The sequence below is a fragment of the Ctenocephalides felis genome, unplaced genomic scaffold (assembly GCF_003426905.1).
Source record: "Ctenocephalides felis isolate EL2017-DRISC unplaced genomic scaffold, ASM342690v1 CF-g0.4_SCAFFOLD_00845, whole genome shotgun sequence".
NCBI lineage: Eukaryota > Metazoa > Arthropoda > Insecta > Siphonaptera > Pulicidae > Ctenocephalides > Ctenocephalides felis.
In genome coordinates this window covers 27,634,577-27,653,377 of record NW_020536999.1, presented here as the reverse complement: position 1 = coordinate 27,653,377, position 18,801 = coordinate 27,634,577, and the positions used below count along the sequence as shown (strand labels likewise).

Below are 18,801 nucleotides of genomic sequence, written 5' to 3'. Positions count from 1 at the left end.
TACAATCTAAAGTTTGCTTTCAAATGTGCGCTAAGATGTTTCACACATTATTTAGGGAAACTGAATATTCACATATTCTTCATATGATAATTCAAAATATGTTGAACAAATAATGAAAAATATCTCTCTAGTGGAATATATAGCATTATATCCAGAACGATATCAAAAAGTTATTCAGCAAATGCAAATGGGAATACACTTATAATATTAAAAAATTATATGCTCTATATAATTCTTTATTACAAGAAGATGATGTTGAGTTTGCAGTCATGCTGCTAACACATAATACAAAATGGTTTAATGCTTTATATGAGAAATTTGTATAAAATACATTATGACAGTAGATTATTTTATGTATTTATTGTTTTTAACATGACCAAAACAGTGAGGATAAAAATTCTCTCTGTTTAATATATTATAAATTGAATATTATAAATGCAATGTGCTGAAGATATGATTGAAAAAAGTTGAATTTAATTTGATTCGACCTTTAAGATAAATAGTTATCTAATCCAATCTAACAATTACTATTTATATTTTTTAAATTCTCATACTCAACCGTATCCTCACTGACTTTGACAGATGCACACTACCAATAAACAAAAAATATATCGAGTCGGTTAGTATGTGAATAGATGGCAGCAGTAGTATCTATTTGAGTCATTTGAGTTTTGCATGTCACTCTCACTTTCTCATAGGATTCCATACAGTGTTTTGTTTTTGAAACCGGTCGTAGTGTTTGTTATTATTTAAATACTAGTTGTATATTTATATATCTGGTTAAACATGACTACCTGGATACCTCTCGAATCTAATCCTGAAGTATATTGCACAAAAGTTCATCGCTGGTTGAATACTTAATATTACACACATTTAATTTTAGGTAATGACCAAGTATCTTCATAAGCTGGGTGTTCCAAATAAATGGTCGATCGTCGACATTTACGCTCTAGAGCCAGATATGCTAGCATGGGTTCCACGTCCAGTTTTAGCTTTAATTTTTGTTGTTTCCCTGTTCCGCAAAGGTTTGGTTCTTTTGCATATACATATTTATTGATATTATATTGTTGAAGAACATCATATTAATGCAGTTTAAATTGCGTGACATTTTAGTATGAGGAACATCAGCAAAGATGCAAATGATGCTTGACTGCTTCTCCGCAAGAAATTTCTAAAATCTCTTCTACATGAAGCAAACTGTACATAATGCTTGTGGAACAATTGCTCTTGTACACAGTGTTGCTAACAATACTGATCAGTAAGATGTTTTTTCTTATATACATTTCCAAATATATACATAGTTTGTGAACAGATAGATAACCGATGAAAGATAACCGATTTTTATGGTAGACTTGAATAGATTTTAAATTAATACATAATTACAACTTACAGAATACAACTAGGTGATGGCGTTCTTAAACAGTTCTTAGAGGATTCTGAAAGTGCTGATGCACAAAGTCGTGGAAATGGTTTAGAGACTTGTGAAGGTATAATGAATGCTCATAAAGAATTAGCCATGGAAGGTCAAACCAATGCGCCAGGCTTAGATGAGCCTGTAAATCATCATTTTGTCGCTCTTGTGCATAAAGATGGTCACCTTTATGAATTAGGTTAATATTTTGATTTTAAGTTTAAGCTCTAATAAGCAATACATAATCAACAGTTCTAAATATTTTTCAGATGGAAGAAAATCTTTTCCTATAAATCATGGGACTACTACACCCAATACATTCTTAGAAGTATGTGTATTTTAACACATAATAGGTATATGAATAATTTATTAATTTAAAATAACTTGCAGGATGCTGCCAAAGTGTGCCAAGGTTTCATGGCTCGTGATCCTGATGAGCTACGTTTTACAGTGGTTGCTTTAACTCCGACTCCTCAGTAGATTAATTAATTAATCTTTATCAAAATGTTTAATACATTGGAAATTGTATTATGCTTAATTTTTGAATTATCATTGTGCTTATATTTGATTTTCAATTAGATGCCGATATGAAATAAGGTATTTATTTAAAATATTTGAGAATATGTTCTAAAATGTGCTTCAGCTAAATATTTTTGTGAGCCTAGTCAAATAAAATTGTATTTTTAGCTATGAATGAAATAAATTTGCAATATATTTAATTTGAAGTCTGAATTGATTTTTTTTTATTATTTAAATGCAGAATAAATTAAAAACTTCCTATTTTGTTATAATATAATGGTATTAAATTTTGTAGTGCCTTAAAATGCTCTTTATTAATTTCATTATTGAAAATATTAATTAATTAATAATTTTATTGGTGAAATTATATTATATAAAAACATCTTTAGTTAACTCTGCGATACTAGATTGATTATTTGTCAGTTAGAAGAAAACGAATATTGGAAACCACTGTAAACCCAAATGTGACATTTAACCACAATCTATTTTGTCTATGCGCAAAGTACAAGAGCATAATCACATAATTTTCTTTCTACTTTAAACAATTTTGCAATTTATTTAGAAATTCAGTTCATAATGTCTAAAATACTGTGGAGGTACATTCGTCGTGCGAATAAAACAGTGGACAATGTTTTTGTAAGTTTCTAACCTATAATAATTTCAAATCAAATAATGAAATCATTAATTTGATTTCAATTTGCTAATTTTTTTTCCAAAAATAATAGAATACAAGATTAAGATACAGCTCCACGACAGCTACTCAGCCGGGAAAAAACAAAGGTCCTATTACATGGAAATCTTTGGGAATCACTGCCGGCATCGGTGGAGGGCTCCTAGGGTTCATGTTGTATGTGAAAAACGAAAAACAAATGGGTATAAAGTTATATAATAAAAATATGCAATCTATAAGTTATAATACAAAATTTGAAACATCATTTTTATACATAAATAAGTTTTACAAATTAAATTTTTATATAAATATTGAATATTTAGATTTATATGTAGCTTCTGATTATCTGCAAAAAAATCATTATATATATTACAGAATACAACACCCACAATTAATAATTTATTATTAATATGTAATAACAATTTGAAATCTTTAAGCCATTACGGGATTTCAATCCATGTTATACATAATAATAATTTACCAATGATTGACAATATAAAAATACCTGTTACTAGCTAAAGTGGGAAAGAATTGTTCATTATTGATGTCAGGAGCAGTTCGACTGACTCTTTCTGTTTTACTTTTGGCATGAGCTGTCTGTTTCATTTTTACTCTTAGATGTGGTGGTCTATATCCCTTCACTTTTTCTGGTTCTGCTTTCTGAACCGGGATTTGTTCCTTGGGTGGTTCTTTTTTTGCCAGTTTTTTCCAGACACTAGTAGTTACCTCTCCTTCGTTAGAATTATTCTCTACAGAATTGGCTGATTTATCAGAATCGGGCTGCATTTGTTCTGTATCAAATGTGAGGTTTCCTAAAAGTTATTTGGCTTTCTATTTTGTAAATTTATTTAATTATAAGTTAAACACAACAAACCTATTTTAAGACCAGTATAGTCCTTTTTATTTTCACCAAATTCTGCCCATTCACCTTTTTCTACTGCTTCTATTTCAATGCATTCTTGCTCAATATTTGTTTGTGGAATGCAAATCGAACTCATTTGCTCTTTTCTCAATTTTTGTTCATTTCGTTCAGCTTCTTCATCTGTAATATGGGATTTATCAACAACATATTTTCATTCTTTAACTATTTATGCACTTAAATCAGCCATACATTCATTCAGAGTGTATTACTTCTTACATTTTAGGTGAATATTATTTAATACTTACATTAAAAGAGAGTTGAATTTTCATATACTTGGCTCTTATTGAATAAAATTACTGCTTAAAATTATTGTCATTGCAACATATGCATAGAAATTAGTGTATTTTAACAATGAAGAAGTAGTTGCTAACAATTATTTTGAATTTACTGGAAAAAGTACCTGTTTTCTTCTTTGTATGAATGTTATTACCTAATTTTCTTGCTACATCTTCAGGTGTCGAAAGCATAGCATTACATTTTTTATTGCGACGTCTATCTTTTCTGGCAAAAAATTCATCTAATTCAGACAAAGCTGACATGCTTTCTTTAACTTGAAAACCAGTGATAAAATTTTGTATTTTGGTCCAATATAACAGAATATTTTTAGACTTTTGTTTTTTTTTTTTTAATATGAAATTGATGGTTCCACTGTCATTTATTTAAAATTTCATTTTGTTAAAATAATATCGCGATATACAATTGTTTGTATTTTAATTCAATATGAATTAACTTTCATAAATAAATCAATGCATTAATATGTACTTTTAGCTATATTGCGAGAGAGAAAACGCCAACTTGGTAAAGCTGCTATTGGTGGATCTTTTGAGTTAGTGGATTCTGATGGAAAATTAAGAAAGAGTACAGAATTTTTAGGACAATGGCTTATGATTTACTTTGGATTCACACATTGTCCAGATATTTGCCCAGACGAATTAGAAAAAATGACTAAAGTTGTTAAAAATTTAGGTGCTTATTAATGAATATTTTCTTTAGGATGAAGTATCTCAAAACATTTGTAATATATTGTTTCTTCTTAGATGAACACAAAGATGCACCTAAAATTACACCTTTATTTATAACTGTGGATCCTGATAGAGATTCACCTGAAATTGTAGGAAAGTATGTTAAAGAATTTTCTGATCGTTTGATTGGATTAACAGGAAGTCCAGAACAAATAAGTAAAGCTTGCAAAGCTTATAGAGTATACAGCAGTTTGGGACCAAAAGATGTTGATCAAGATTATATTGTAAATATTCTTTTCTAATAAGTTTTAAGATTATTTTATAGTTTCATAATTGAAATATTTCTGTTATTTTTGTGAAATACCTGCTATTTCCAATTTACTTTCATTGATAACATTTTATAAGGCAAAATCTGAACAGCTAATGAGTTAGTGATATTCAATTTACATTAATTTGATTCTTTTATTGGTATAAGTTATTGAATAAATAAATAATATGAGTAATATCTTCTAGGTGGATCACACTATTATTCAGTACTTAGTGAATCCTGATGGTGAATTTGTAGATTATTATGGGCAAAATAAAACTGCAGAAGAAGTAACTAATTCCATATTAGTAAATATCGCAAAGTACAATCAAATAAATAAGCCAGGCTGGTTTTCTTAAAAGGTGCGCAAACTATTCAGTACATTAATTAATTATGAAAGAATATTAAAAAACAGATTCTAATTTAAACTTTATATTGAATTGAACATATAATTCAAATTGTTAAATATATAATAAATATGATATGCATAGCATATAAGTATCTGTTTTTGATTTATTCTAAATCATATTGGAAATTTATATCAAAATTATCAGAAATTAAAGTCTTTTGTAATGTTGAACATTTTTCATGATCCTCACACCAAACATTCAATGCTTGTAAATTATCACATTTTGCAAGTAAAAAAGTTATAAATTCTACAGTCACTGCTATAGGATTGTATAAATATAGTGATTCTAGTGATTTCAGAGCGGCAGTATTTTTGTTAAAGATTTTTGCAAGAACATTTTCAACACGATAAGGATTATGATCATTATAATTCTCATCATTGATTATGAGTGATATTTTTTCTATGTAGATAGTATTAGAAAGACATAATGGTAAAATATGTTCAACATCCCATCTGAGACCGGACAAATGTAAAGTTTTTATAAACTTAAACATATTTTTATCATAAACACTTTCAGTTAAACCGTTATCAAAAAAAGCTATTTTTTCTATATGTAATCGCATTAGATTAGGACAATATTTTCCTATGTGGTGTATGTCTTCAGCTGCTATTGATCTTTCTGCATCACCAATGAAGATTATAGAAGTAAGAAATGATCCTTTCATTTGAAAATATTTTTGAACTGCTGAATTATAACCAAAATATGATAACTTTATACTTTCTAAATGTATTACTGACTCCGCCATGTAGTCTAAAGCAGCATAAGATTCATTCTCATCAGCACTAAAATTTGTTAAGATTAAGCATTTTAGATTTGGACATGTCTTTTCAAATATCTTTATTTTTTGGACTGAAATTTTGAATTGAGTTATATTTTTAAGTTTTAATGTTACTCCTTTTAGATAAGGTTTATTTATTATCGCAGCAATATCAGTGAAATTTATTTCTTCTAGAAATTTAAGTTTTGTAATGAGTTCTTCAATTCCTTTGTAAGTAATTCCATGAGTAAATTTTCCTCTTGGTTCATCTATGACAATTTTGCGTAGTTGCTGGCAGCTTAACAAACAATGCAAACCTTTGTCACTTACATTCCTTGATAGCAGCAATGCATTGAAATCTGATTGAATTCTTTTATAACTAGAAGTTGCATTAATATATTCTAGCTTAGGACATGAATTCCCTACAACGCTCAGTAATTTATCATTACATATCAATGCCATATCTAAACTAACTAAATTATTTAATGAGTGAATTAAGGATATCCAAAATTGTTTTGGTATGTACGCATCTCTCGGTGTTTCCATTTTAAAACATCTTGTCAAAGGGTTTGTTAAAGTAGCAATTAATATTCTTGGATCTTTTATATTCAAGCATTTATCCCTTTTCTGTAGCATGTCATCTAAAAATCTGGAAAAACAATAAATAAGAATGATAAGTATTAAAACAAATATAATTGTGGACGCCTTACATAGAACATAAATTGGCAAATAAAAACTGATTAAGTTCCAAAACTTCCTTTGCGCATGTTGCATCATCATAGGATTCATATTTCTTACAAATATTTTGGCAGGTTTGATTTATTAAATTAAAAGTATGATCAAAAGCGATTTGACGTAAGTTTTCTATTTTCTTACGAATTGGCATTTCACATGCATAATATACGTTTCCTTGTGGATTAAATAATTATTATGAATCTATTTCACACAGTTTATACTACAAACATATCAAATATTTTATGTTTGTGCAAAAATTATGTTGAGTTTGACATTTGTCCTTCATTTATATCAATATTTTCGTTTTGACCATGGCCGGTAATCTCGGAACAAACGTCTGTAACCCGAGTTTAGTTAGAGCCCCTGCCGCCGGTCGCGCTTGTTTTTTTTTTTTTTTTTTTTTTTTTCACTTTGAAATCGAATTTGACATATGACAGATACTTAAATTAAACATGGCGTCCATTGTAATAAATTTTTCATGGAGAGATAACCTAGACAATATAATAAATGCTTGTTAGAGTAAAAAACAAATAAGCTGTCGAAGTGCATTGTTTAACGAAGAAGAAATACCAAGAAAAATGCATGTATTATGTAGTTCCAGCGAGAAACGACGAAGTAAAAGTAAAATAAGTAATAATATTTGCCGGCTTTCAATCTAAGTGAGTACTTTTATTAATATGCATACTTCGAATTACTTTCATTTGATTGTACTATTCTGATATGATTTTTCATTACAGTTTAATAATTCAGAAATAATTGAGACATTTAACTATATCAATACTAGAAATTTTAAGGTTATAAATAGACAGAGAGAATTCCTGTCAGCTCTCTGAAAGGTATGTTATTAAATAACTAAATATAAATTAATCTTGTTCTAATAATGTAGGATCATAACTAATAATTCTACATCGATTTTTTCAGCAGTATAAAAGGAAAATACGTTCAAATGTAAAATGTTTAGACGGTTTACTAAACACATTCACAAGTGTACAAGTATTGATATGAGATGAATGAATACACAGGAAAAAACAATAAGAATGAAGTCTGAAATGTGCTGAAATCTTTGCTGATCTCCCACTAATATTGAACAGTACGACTCGTAATTATATATTAAGTCAGTTTGGAGAACATACTAAAAACACTAATGATATAATCGTAAGTGAAAGGAAATTCTCAATTAATGGTGAAATTCTAGCTAGTGCAAAGGTTAATTTAGGTTTGGCTATGTCACAGGAAAAGTTTTTAAGTATTAATAATTTCATTTTGATATTACAAGAAATATTATTATCTGTGTTGTTTAATGATGATAAAGGGAATCACATTGTATAGATTTTCAGGAACTGTCAAATGACAGGCAAAGTATAATCATGATTAATGATAAAATTCTAAAAAGCAAAGGGATAAAACACCCTTAATGTGCACTTGCTTATTGCATTTGACTATTCTGAAAGAGATGTCAATAGCTTTACTCTAAAATGTCTTATTGTAGATGCTATAAGAAAACTATTAAGTACTGTTATAATAATATCAATGATTGTTGTTTTTCTTTAAGACAATGATAATAATGACATTTTGAACAAACATTTGAATGCACATTAACAATAGCGCAGAAAAGATTCCCAAATAGAGACTGTACATCATAGATATTATGTAACTTAATGTTAATCAAAATAAATATATATGTAAATATATATATATATATATATATATATATATATATATATATTGGTTATATATTGATCTGAATCAATATCAATCAAAGAATTGTGGTTATATATGTATATGTATATATATAAATAATATATACATTCATGTACATTTCTATTCTTTTTGTGCTCAGCTTGAAAGGCTGATATGCTAAAATGATATTACACACACACATATATATATATATATATATATATGTATATATATATATATATATATATATATATATATATATATATATATATATATATATATATATATATATATATATATATATATATATATATGTATATAATATATATATATATTTGTATATATATATATACATTGTGGATAGGGTGTACATTTAAGTACATTTTTATGCTTTTCGCACATAGTTTTTACAGCTTACTACCATCTATTATAATCATATATAATGTTATATATATATATACATTGTGGATAATGTGTATATTTATGTACATTTTTATGCTATGTGTGCTTTGTTTATAAAGAGAACTATGTAGATATAATGTAGAATGTTTTTGTGAAAAATAAATGCTTCAAAATTTTTTTTTTTTTCAATTTTTCTTTTTTTAAATTTTGAATTAAAACGGTCCATATAATTTTGGTTCATTTCTATAGTATTTTTTATACGCACCCGTTCAGGCGACTAGTGCCATCTGTAGCGCGGGGCTTCAACTAACACAGGAATGTGGCAACGAAATATGGCCCGAGAGAGCGATCTATATACTCTTCTTTTATCTATGGTTTTGACAATCAACAGATTTTATAAAAACATAATTTATCGATTAGTTCAAGAAACTGTCACTAGGTGCTTTGAGCTGTCATCACAATATTCTAATGACACAAATTGACGTTACTGAAAAATGTCAAAATTGAAATTGACGTCTACAATTTATCGTTCCATTTTAATTTTAACTTTAGAATTGACTACATGAATTTGTAATCGTCAGTTTCTGGATCCCTAGTAAATCAATAGTGTTAAATTTTTTGAATCAAATTTCTGTAGCATCTTGCAGGTTATTACGAAAGAAATTTATTAATAGCAATACCCAGTACCTTGTAAAAAAATCAGTTTGGTCGTGAAAATATTTAAAAATGTTTGAAAAAAGTTTTGCGTATATCATATCTGATATTTTAAGTTTTATTACCATAGCAATATGCTTTATTCTTAAAGTACCTCAAATTAAAACACTGCATGAAAAAAAATCTGCTAGAGGCATAAATTTATATGGACTTATGTTAGAATTATCCAGGTAGGTACTACAAAGTTGATAAAAAAATAATATGAGGATGATGTTGATATCTCTGAATATACTTTATGTTTTATTTTCAGCTACACAATTATGTTTTCGTACAATTTTGTGAATAGATATGCTCTTTTATCATATCTGGAATACCCAATAATTTTAATACAGCAATTAATATTAATATACCTTGTTTTGTTATATAACAATCTCATCAGCAAAAATACATTGATTTTTGTTGTGGGGTACTTGATATTGGCATCAGTTTTAGCTTTCGACATGCTTCCAAGAACAGTACTTGGTATATTGGTGGTAAGTGTTCATTGCTTAATACTTTCAATTCATTATAAAGAAACAGCATTTATGAAATCACTTTTCTTTTAAGCCAATGTGTACACCTATTGGAGCATCCAGTAAGATTGTGCAACTCTTTGAAATACTCCGTACAAAAGATTCTGAATCGGTCAGTGTTTTGACTTGGTTCATATCTGCATTTACAAATTTGAGTAAGTACATATTTTTATATATTTTATTACTATAGTGAAATTGCAGATAGGGACAATACAGTCAGATGATATAAATAAATTTCCCGAGTCAATCTTATGTTATTTGCATTTGTATTGTTAACATAATTATCAAATATAAATTTTCAGCTCGTATTTACACTATTTATATGGATTCAGCGGATTTTACACTATTGGGAAATTTTATAATTTCTACAGTACTAAGCACTTCAGTAATGTTTGCTGCTTTATTTTATAAGAAAGCAAATGAAAAACTTGCTTAGGCCTTTTATTTAAGAATAAAAAATGTGTTGAGCTCTTTAATTACTTTACTAATTACATTAACAATTTTAGAACTTTATTGATAAACGAATATACGGTTCTTCTGTAGATCTCAATGTGATATGCAATTGTTGTGACAAAAATATGAAAGGTTATATCAATTTATCTGAACTTTATGATATTAAATAATGAATATTATTTATTTTTCCTTATCTTTACTTAGCACAATAAACATTTTTTCAAGCTATCATTACAAAATAAAAATGCATTGTTATTACAGACGCTTGTTATATTATTAAGATTTTAATTACGGCTTGACTTATACCTCCATGCTCTTTTTTTTTGGATCTGTATTATTAAATGAACTAAAATGAATCCATTATTATTGTTTGGCTCCTACAAGAGTATAGCTAAATAGGCTTTTAGTTTCAACATTCAGAACATTTAAATAATTATGTACAAGTATAACATTTGTAATTTTAATTGATGATGATTACCAAAGAGTAAATAAGAAATTTGTATTCGTTAATTGTTAATCTTAATTATAATACTCCTAGCATATAAATCTTAAAAAGATTCGAAGAGTATTTTGATCAAAATTGTGATAAAATATGTGAAAGTACTATGTCAATTTTAGAATTCTTATTTTAAAAACTGATTCAAATGTCATATTTCAGATAATATAAACACTTAGATCAAAAATATAATATTTAGAAATTAAATTTATTTTATTTTATTCAGCATTTTTAGCTATTAAAAAAATAAATATTTTCTTCACTTCGATTTTAATAGTCTGACTTGAAATTGCTGTATTCCACGAAGAAGCTTTGTCAAACGCATAGAAGCAGTGCCTGAAAGAAATTTAAGCACAACAATTAATAAATTAATAACCATTCTCTGAATAGAAAAGTATCTCAGTCTAAAAAAAATAATCGAATCAATAGTTTTTATGATCAATACAATGTTAATTCAAGTTTATCCTATCATTACCAGTAGATTTTTTTAAGCGATGCATAATTCGTCCTTCACAAAGAGCATTTCTGATATCTCTGAGTGATGTAACCCTGTGTTGAAGAGAAAGCACTAATCCAATTTTTTGTTCCTTTGCTGCATAAGCCTCCCGCAAAGCTTTAAGTTTTCCATGTACAGTTTTTGGATCCACTGCCCCGGTTTTAATGTCATGTTCTAATTTGGTTTTTTGCCTTAAAAAAAAAGAGTACGAAGTCAGAGTTTTTATATAATGAAATTATTTTGGATTTATTGTTTCAATTATATTTTAAAACTTGTCGTGTATGGCATCGTGCCTTGAGGCAAATTGCTGGAACTTCCCGTACCAAAAATTAAATTTTTAACAAAAGATTAAATATGTTTTAAATTTTGAAAAAAATAGATTTTTGAGAGATTTTAAATTTTTGAAAAAAAAAATTACTTTTTTTTAGTTTGAAATATTTTGGAAATTTTGGACTTTTTTTCAAAGCAATTGCACTGCTTTAGCTGCATAAATATGCAAAATCGAAGCGTGTAAGCGCCGCATCGCCGTCTAAGGACAAACGATGTTGCGGAAACCATAGAAATGTAAACAAAATTTTTACACATTATTCTCTCCATAAATCTCCATAAAATATCTGATAATTTGATGTGCATCTATCTAATTATAATTTTTGACCTCAAAATGACATTTTTTTTTACTTTTTTTAACAGATCTCCGAAACCGCTAGACCTGCCTTCTAAAAAATTTAATCAGTTCATCTAGTCAATAGAAGTAAAATGTTTTTTGAACTATTGAAATCAGACGCTCCGTTCTCTTAAAAACTGAGTTACCTTTTGGCACTTGCCTATGCCAAAAACTAATCAGCACGTCTCCTTATTAATAGTAATCGAATGTTTGTTGAATAATTGAAATCGGTTGAACCGGAATCGTCGACGAAAATTTGTATCCGCAACACACATACACACATACACACACGTACATCCATTTTATCTAAGTTATGCCAAAATGTTCAGAAACCTCTGAAACGTAAAGCTATATAAAAAAAAATTATTTTCGATTTTTTTGCGATTACTATCACTTGCCCTACGGCAAATTTTAAAAACAATTCAAATGCACTCTAATAAATGCTATATTATATCAAAGTATCTTCAGAATTTAATTCAATTATATTATTAGTTATTCTTGAAAAATATTTGAAAACATTTATCTCTATTAACAACCGTGCTAGTAATTCAGTTTTACACTGTATACCATACGATATCAGTTACCCGCTACCCACTCGTTCAAATCATTGAATTCTTTGTAAAGCTCCTCGATGCCTCTCTTAATTTGTTTGCCATTTCTGTATCCTGTTTTGAAAGCAGTGACGTTTGAGTGACGGAAGAAGTAGGTCTTGAATTAGTTGGTCTATTGAAAAAATAAGAATTTTATCTCTAACTTTTTTTTTATCTTTAACAAAATTTACTAACGTTTGCTCGTAATCTTCGTCGGAATCACTTTGTTCATGAATATTCAACGTATCTTTATTGTCTTCTTGCATGAATTCTTGAAGTACTTCTTGATAATTCATTGAACTTTCTGGATAACAAGTACATTGCGTACTGCTGCTGGAATTCTTAAAACTTATTTTGTCCCATAGGTCTCCATCTAAACTCTATGATTTAACAAATTAACTTTTATCATAGAAACTATTTTGAATAAACAATTAAAACATGTCACAGTATATTGTACTATCACATACTTCATTTGTAGTACTATCATTTTCTGATCCCATTAAAGGACATGTTGCAGATTTAGATCTGGGACAAACCGTCATTTTGCCAAAACTTTCCAATGGAACATCACCATTTATCCCTGAGGACACAAATTGAAAATTTAAAGTAATTCAATCGTAAATTGAATTAAATGACCATAAATTAAACTTTTTATTTACCCATGCTTGCAGCCATAACAGGAGGTATGTTTCCTATTTTTTGACGCCCTTTCATTATACTTAGGACTTGCTGAATATTCAGTCCCAAATTATGGCTTGGTGTAGTACTTTTTGCCACTACGAATGGAATTTTTCGAAAATTGTAAATATTCATAGTTTTTACCATATTTTTCATTCTAGAAGATACAGTTGGTGAATGGTAATTCTTGTGCCTGTTTTGATTATTCTTAGTAAAAGTATTAATGTTTCTCAATGGTCCTGTATTCATTTTTACAAAATGTTTGATTTCGGCAGGTGTACTTTGAACTTTTCTAAGCTCTTCTGGTAGATGATGTTCCAATTTTTGCTTTTTCTTACTTAATTCAGATCTGGTTTTATTTATTAATTGCTGTTAAAGAAGAACAATATTTTAATTGTACATTCTATACAATATGTTAAAGTATTTTAATAGTGTTACTCTCTCTGATGATATCGGTTCAGCAACTTCCATCTTGTTGGTGGAGGAACATGCATTTTTATCTTCTTTTGGAGTGTTTTTCGTAGATTCTTGATTTAGTGCCTATTTGCATATTTCAGTCGTCAAAAGTTTATAAATGATAATGTATATTAAAAACATACCTGCTGTTGATTACTGACGTAATTAGCTTTATCATTTACAACAAACATTTCATGGCTTGACAAATCAGCGATAATGCCATCGTCGGGTCTAATTTGTGAAACCACTTTTCTTCTTGCGTAATTTTTTCTAAATTACATTATCTTCACATGGTATCTCATTAGAATCAAAATCTTTTACGGGACTTGAAAATGATAATTATAAATATAAACTCACCTTACAAACAGATATGATACAGTAATATACAATACCTAGTTTGTGAAATTCTTTGTAACGAAGGGCTTGGAATTTTAATGTTCGTACTGTCTAATAATTTTCGGCGTTCTAAAAGTTGCTGAGATGTTCTAGACATGTAATGAAACACTTGCTTGTTTGATGGTGGTTCTAATGTTACAGACGATTCTGCAATGTTACAAGATAATAAGATATTATTTATTTTGAAGTATATCGTGAATCAAGTTTCTAACTTACGTTCAGTGGGCATGGTCCGATACCAGCACTGAGCTTTCGAAAGCACATTCTTCTTAGAAGCTGGTTGAGTGAAGCTTGTTGGATCAAATACCTGTTGAATTTGAGTGTCCGATGTTGATTCAACTGCTGCAGCATTGTGGTATAGTTCTACCAACTTTTTAGAAGGCAAACAATATTGGCCGCACATTGCCAGCATTCCGGAAGCTACACACAAGTAATTTATATATATATATATATATATATATATATATATACACCTAAGTCTGTTTTTACACGGAGATTGGTTCCAGAAGAATCCGTGTAAAAAAAAAACGTGTAAAAAAAGACATTGATCTTATACAAAAATGGGTGATTTGTTCCTAATCTCTAAAACCCATTAAAATTAATGAAAAACAAGAATTTTTAGGGTATTCCCCTAAATTAGTGCTATTCACATTTGCTTTGACCAGTAAAAATTGTTTGTACGCGCTAAAGGGGAATTCACTTAAATCATTAAGCTAGTGTTCGCAAACTATCGATACTATCGATGGTTCAGACTTTTTTCTTTCATAAATACTTTTTTGTGATATGAACATACATCGCAAAAATTAAATTTGACAAAAAAAATTTAAGTACATAAAATTTCAAATCGTGCTAATTGGAATAAAATCGTGTAAAAAAATTAAAAACCGTGTACAAAAAGACCGTGTAAAAACAGACTTAGGTGTATATATATATATTTAAATATTTATATAGAATGGTATTTTTTGTTTTACAAATATTAATCCACTATTAACATTCTATTATTATTTCATTCTTACCAATATCACTATTAAGACAAGGGGTTTTGGGCCTTGATCTGACAATAGAACTAAAATTGGAAGAAAATTTTTCTCTTGGTTGTATGCTACAATGTTCAACTTGAGCCACCTTTAATTTAGTTACACCTTTACGTTTTCGTAGTTTACCATTAGTTGACCCAGACATCAAACGATGTATTGAATGATCTGCAAATAGAGCATTTATAAATAATATTCTATAAAGAAAAAAAAATGAAATTTTTTAAGAAAAGTATCAATCTAACATGTTAAAAGAAAGTATTGTAAATAACCTGTTGTGTTTCCTAACACGTTCTTGAGTGGTCCAATTTTTCGTTTGTCAGTTTGATTTTGATGCGTATAAGAAGATTGGTAATTTTGTAAATATTGTTGTTTCAGTTGAGATGATTTCTGAATGGCGTTTCCGCTAAGATTTTTGTTTTCTTCTTGTATATCGTAATCTTTCCTTTTAATAGCAGTTTTTCTACGTTTTCTTTTTGGACCCCCACTTCGAGGTACTAACTTGATAGATTGCAAAGGCAAGACATCCCCATTCGAATAAGAATTTGAAGACTTATCAGATTGATTTTCTGGGAAATGGTTTATGCCTCTGAAGGTATAAAAAAATCAATTTAAGTAGTCAATCATTTTCAGAATTTAGTTTTAATTTTGAAATCTAAAAGTTAATAGTTAATTTTATACTCTATTTCATGCGCAATCAGCTCGGGCGTTTGAGTTCCAGCCACCTTGCCGGGTCTTTTTATGATTCGTGTCATTTCTGAATTTGCAATATGATCATTTATTTGATTAATCCGGCTGACATTTTGGGTAATGCCTCTCAAAACAACTCGTAAATCCTGCTTCTTCCTTTATTCTATCTTCATCTAAATAATATATAAGTATATATATATATAATTATATATATTTAATTACGTTATATAAAAGCCATTACCATTTGATTTAGGGCATAATAAAGATAGTTCATTTGAGTTCTTTTGTTTCTTTGACACGGTTGTACGAAAAGAACATTGAGATAAGACTTCATCAGATCTACAATTATATTTTCGATATATGATTAGATAAATATCTCAAAATTGATTGTACGTAAATCATTTCAGAGTAATTACTTACGAATATGAGTCAAAAGTTTCAGATATTGTTGGTAACTTTCTTTGAAGTGCCTCATTGTCTTCAGAAATATCGTAATCACCTAAGTTGCGAAATTTAAAAAATTGGCAATCTTCGACACGAATACTTTTATTTGTATCTGCCTGTATGATAGATTAGATTACATTACATATTATATCTTTGAAATTGATAGCTAGGATAAGTATAAATTTAAAGAAACCGAACCTTTTTAATAACGTTACTAGCGACAGGGTTTTTAAAAAAATCATATTTATGTTGTAAATTGAAAAGACAATTTTCACTAATTGTAAGATCCTTATTTAAAACCATGCCACTTTTTACAACGATTTTTCGTAAGATTTCCGCTTCCGCTTCTCGAGAATCTAAATGTTTTGCATCCTCTGTGAAGTTAGTTTGAGCATTTTCATGATTGACTTGTTGGTACGCTTGCCAAGCATGTTTCAATTGCCCGCGCAATGAATTACATCGATTTTCCGCATGCTGCAGCTCTTCCTGGATAGCTTAAATTTTAAGTTTTTCATTTAATTCGAAAATCACGTAATCGAACAATAAAATACTATTTGATTTCAATAATTTACCGGAAAGTCTAAAGTCTTGTGCCATTTTGCCCATGGTTTCATTTTCAACAAAATAGTCTTTAAAATACATATGATATTAAATTATATATTATATATATTTATATATACCAATTCTTACCTTTATAATTTGGTGCAATATTTCGTACACTTGATTTATCATGCATTCTTACTTAAAATTTAACATAAAATTAAAAATCTGAATAAAATATTTAAAATACGTTAATATTACAAAAAGTGTACATCAAAATTTATTTTGCACTTAAATGGCTTTTTGAAAAATATTAGAATGGCACTTTAGAAAAAATCATATTCATTTATTTTTTGGATATTCTATCATCCTAATATAAATAAAATTTTCTCAGATCATGTCACTAGATTTTCAATTTTTTATCAAGGAATTAAATAATGAACTAGTTGAGAGTGGCATTTAGCCTGAAGGCAAGTTTCATGAACTTTTCCAAATGTGTGAGAATTGACTTAATCAACCGAAATTGAGATTGAAACATTGCGATTTCCAACAGAATTTTCTCAAACACATTTAAATTATCTGTAATATTGCACAGACACATTTGAATTATCTTTATATTGCATAGACACGTGCTTGTATGCCCTAAAATTGTAGCTTATTATTTTAAATTTTAATGAATTGATAATGATTGACTCAACACATCACAAAAGCAACTTCTGACACAAATTTCGACTATATTTCCTCAAAATTCGATGAATTTTTAACATTAAACTATTTGTCGTAGGGCCGTAATATTTTACTATGTTTTATAAGACGGTTTTTGAATTTTCAAAATCGATTCAGAATTGCGGGCTAAAACATGGACGAAATTTTTTTCACTTTTCTGCTGTTTACAAAGAAACGGTTTGGCTGTTCGTCGTCAGGAGGTTAGTTACCGCTAGTCCTTATCGACATACATCGAATGGCTTTTAAATTTTTGAAATCGATCCAGCCGTTTTTGAGCAAACGTCGATTTATGGAAAAAATCTGTTTATGCACAAACACACACACAAATTTGGTCTCATTCGATTCAGAATGGCTTGAAACGTTGAGAAAACATAAAATTATCGAATTAATTTTTAATAGAATTAATAATAGCTTATTACACTTAATTTTATTTAAGAATATATATAAATACAAATTTTATCAAAAATATATTTAGTACTGACTTAAATTAAATGGTATGGCAAAAATGTGTGGACCACTCTGTGATGATATGAGTTCTACATTTACAATTCTTTTATAGCTTCCTTCAACATATAGATCATGAAAATCCCAAACCTCATTTCTGAAAATTAAATTTCAATTAAATCTCTATATATTTTTTCTACGAAGTACATTTATAATTTTTACTAACTGTTTTGTCCACATTTTAACTTCTCCATGTGTACTCCCAGTATATAATTTATTGGAACTTAGGTCATTACTCCATGTTATGCTGTTAATTGGACCAGTATGACCGGTCAATTTATATAAACAACTGCCTTTAGCTAAATCCCAAATATAAATTATTCCTTCCTCACCTAAATATTGAATTTTCATAAGAAATTAAAATTTAAAAGTTTAATTTTTTATCATGTAATATTCCTAAAATTTAATCTCATACAAAACTACTAACCAGCACCAGCTAGCATTTTCCCATCTGTGCTAAAAGCAATAGCATAAATTGGAGCAGATGGTTCATGCATTAAACGAAGAACTCCAGCATCAGTGATTGAAAACAATCTTACAGTAGTATCTTGAGAACCAGTTGCAATGTACTTGCCATTTTTATGAAAGGATACACACTAGTAAATAGATAAATGCTATATTCAGATACTAGAA

At 28.4% G+C, this 18,801-nt stretch overlaps 3 protein-coding genes, 1 long non-coding RNA gene and 1 pseudogene across 4 annotated transcripts; 4 read left to right on the top strand and 1 right to left on the bottom strand.

The window, feature by feature from the left end:
- Positions 1-785: 785 nt before the first annotated feature.
- LOC113363744 lies at positions 786-2,076 on the top strand (annotated as a pseudogene).
- Positions 2,077-2,354: 278 nt separating this feature from the next.
- Positions 2,355-5,200, top strand: LOC113363743 (protein SCO1 homolog, mitochondrial-like). Its single transcript, XM_026606225.1, has 5 exons — positions 2,355-2,566; positions 2,656-2,803; positions 4,291-4,488; positions 4,560-4,768; positions 4,998-5,200. The coding sequence occupies exons 1-5, from the start codon at positions 2,507-2,509 to the stop codon at positions 5,148-5,150; spliced, it is 768 nt and encodes a 255-aa protein (XP_026462010.1). The 5' UTR covers positions 2,355-2,506; the 3' UTR covers positions 5,151-5,200.
- Positions 5,201-5,304: 104 nt separating this feature from the next.
- LOC113381390 lies at positions 5,305-6,844 on the bottom strand. The gene is made up of 2 exons (XM_026620323.1): positions 6,669-6,844; positions 5,305-6,607 (listed from the first exon to the last, which is right to left on the bottom strand). Exons 1-2 carry the CDS (start codon positions 6,842-6,844, stop codon positions 5,305-5,307), a joined length of 1,479 nt encoding a protein of 492 aa, XP_026476108.1.
- A 270-nt stretch (positions 6,845-7,114) lies between these two features.
- On the top strand, positions 7,115-8,387 carry LOC113363747. The gene is made up of 3 exons (XR_003365954.1): positions 7,115-7,352; positions 7,431-7,529; positions 7,615-8,387. It is a non-coding gene; the product is annotated as an uncharacterized LOC113363747 (long non-coding RNA).
- A 1,111-nt stretch (positions 8,388-9,498) lies between these two features.
- Positions 9,499-10,437, top strand: LOC113381380 (PQ-loop repeat-containing protein 3-like; the record flags this gene model as incomplete). The annotated part of the gene is made up of 4 exons (XM_026620318.1): positions 9,499-9,659; positions 9,740-9,962; positions 10,036-10,156; positions 10,304-10,437. Coding segments are annotated over 4 exons (639 nt in total), but the record flags the coding sequence as incomplete, so codon positions are not given.
- Positions 10,438-18,801: the final 8,364 nt, after the last annotated feature.

What these genes read in the sequence shown, in the direction of transcription:
- LOC113363743 (XM_026606225.1), top strand. Translation starts at nt 2,507, where the DNA reads ATGTCTAAAATACTGTGGAGGTACATTCGTCGTGCGAATAAAACAGTG. An exon ending in GAAAAACGAAAAACAAATGG is followed by an intron (nt 2,804 to 4,290) that starts GTATAAAGTTAT and finishes ATGTACTTTTAG; the next exon opens with CTATATTGCGAGAGAGAAAA. An exon ending in TAAAGTTGTTAAAAATTTAG is followed by an intron (nt 4,489 to 4,559) that starts GTGCTTATTAAT and finishes GTTTCTTCTTAG; the next exon opens with ATGAACACAAAGATGCACCT.
- LOC113381390 (XM_026620323.1), bottom strand. Translation starts at nt 6,844, where the DNA reads ATGCCAATTCGTAAGAAAATAGAAAACTTACGTCAAATCGCTTTTGAT. An exon ending in TTTGCCAATTTATGTTCTAT is followed by an intron (nt 6,608 to 6,668) that starts GTAAGGCGTCCA and finishes TTGTTTTTCCAG; the next exon opens with ATTTTTAGATGACATGCTAC.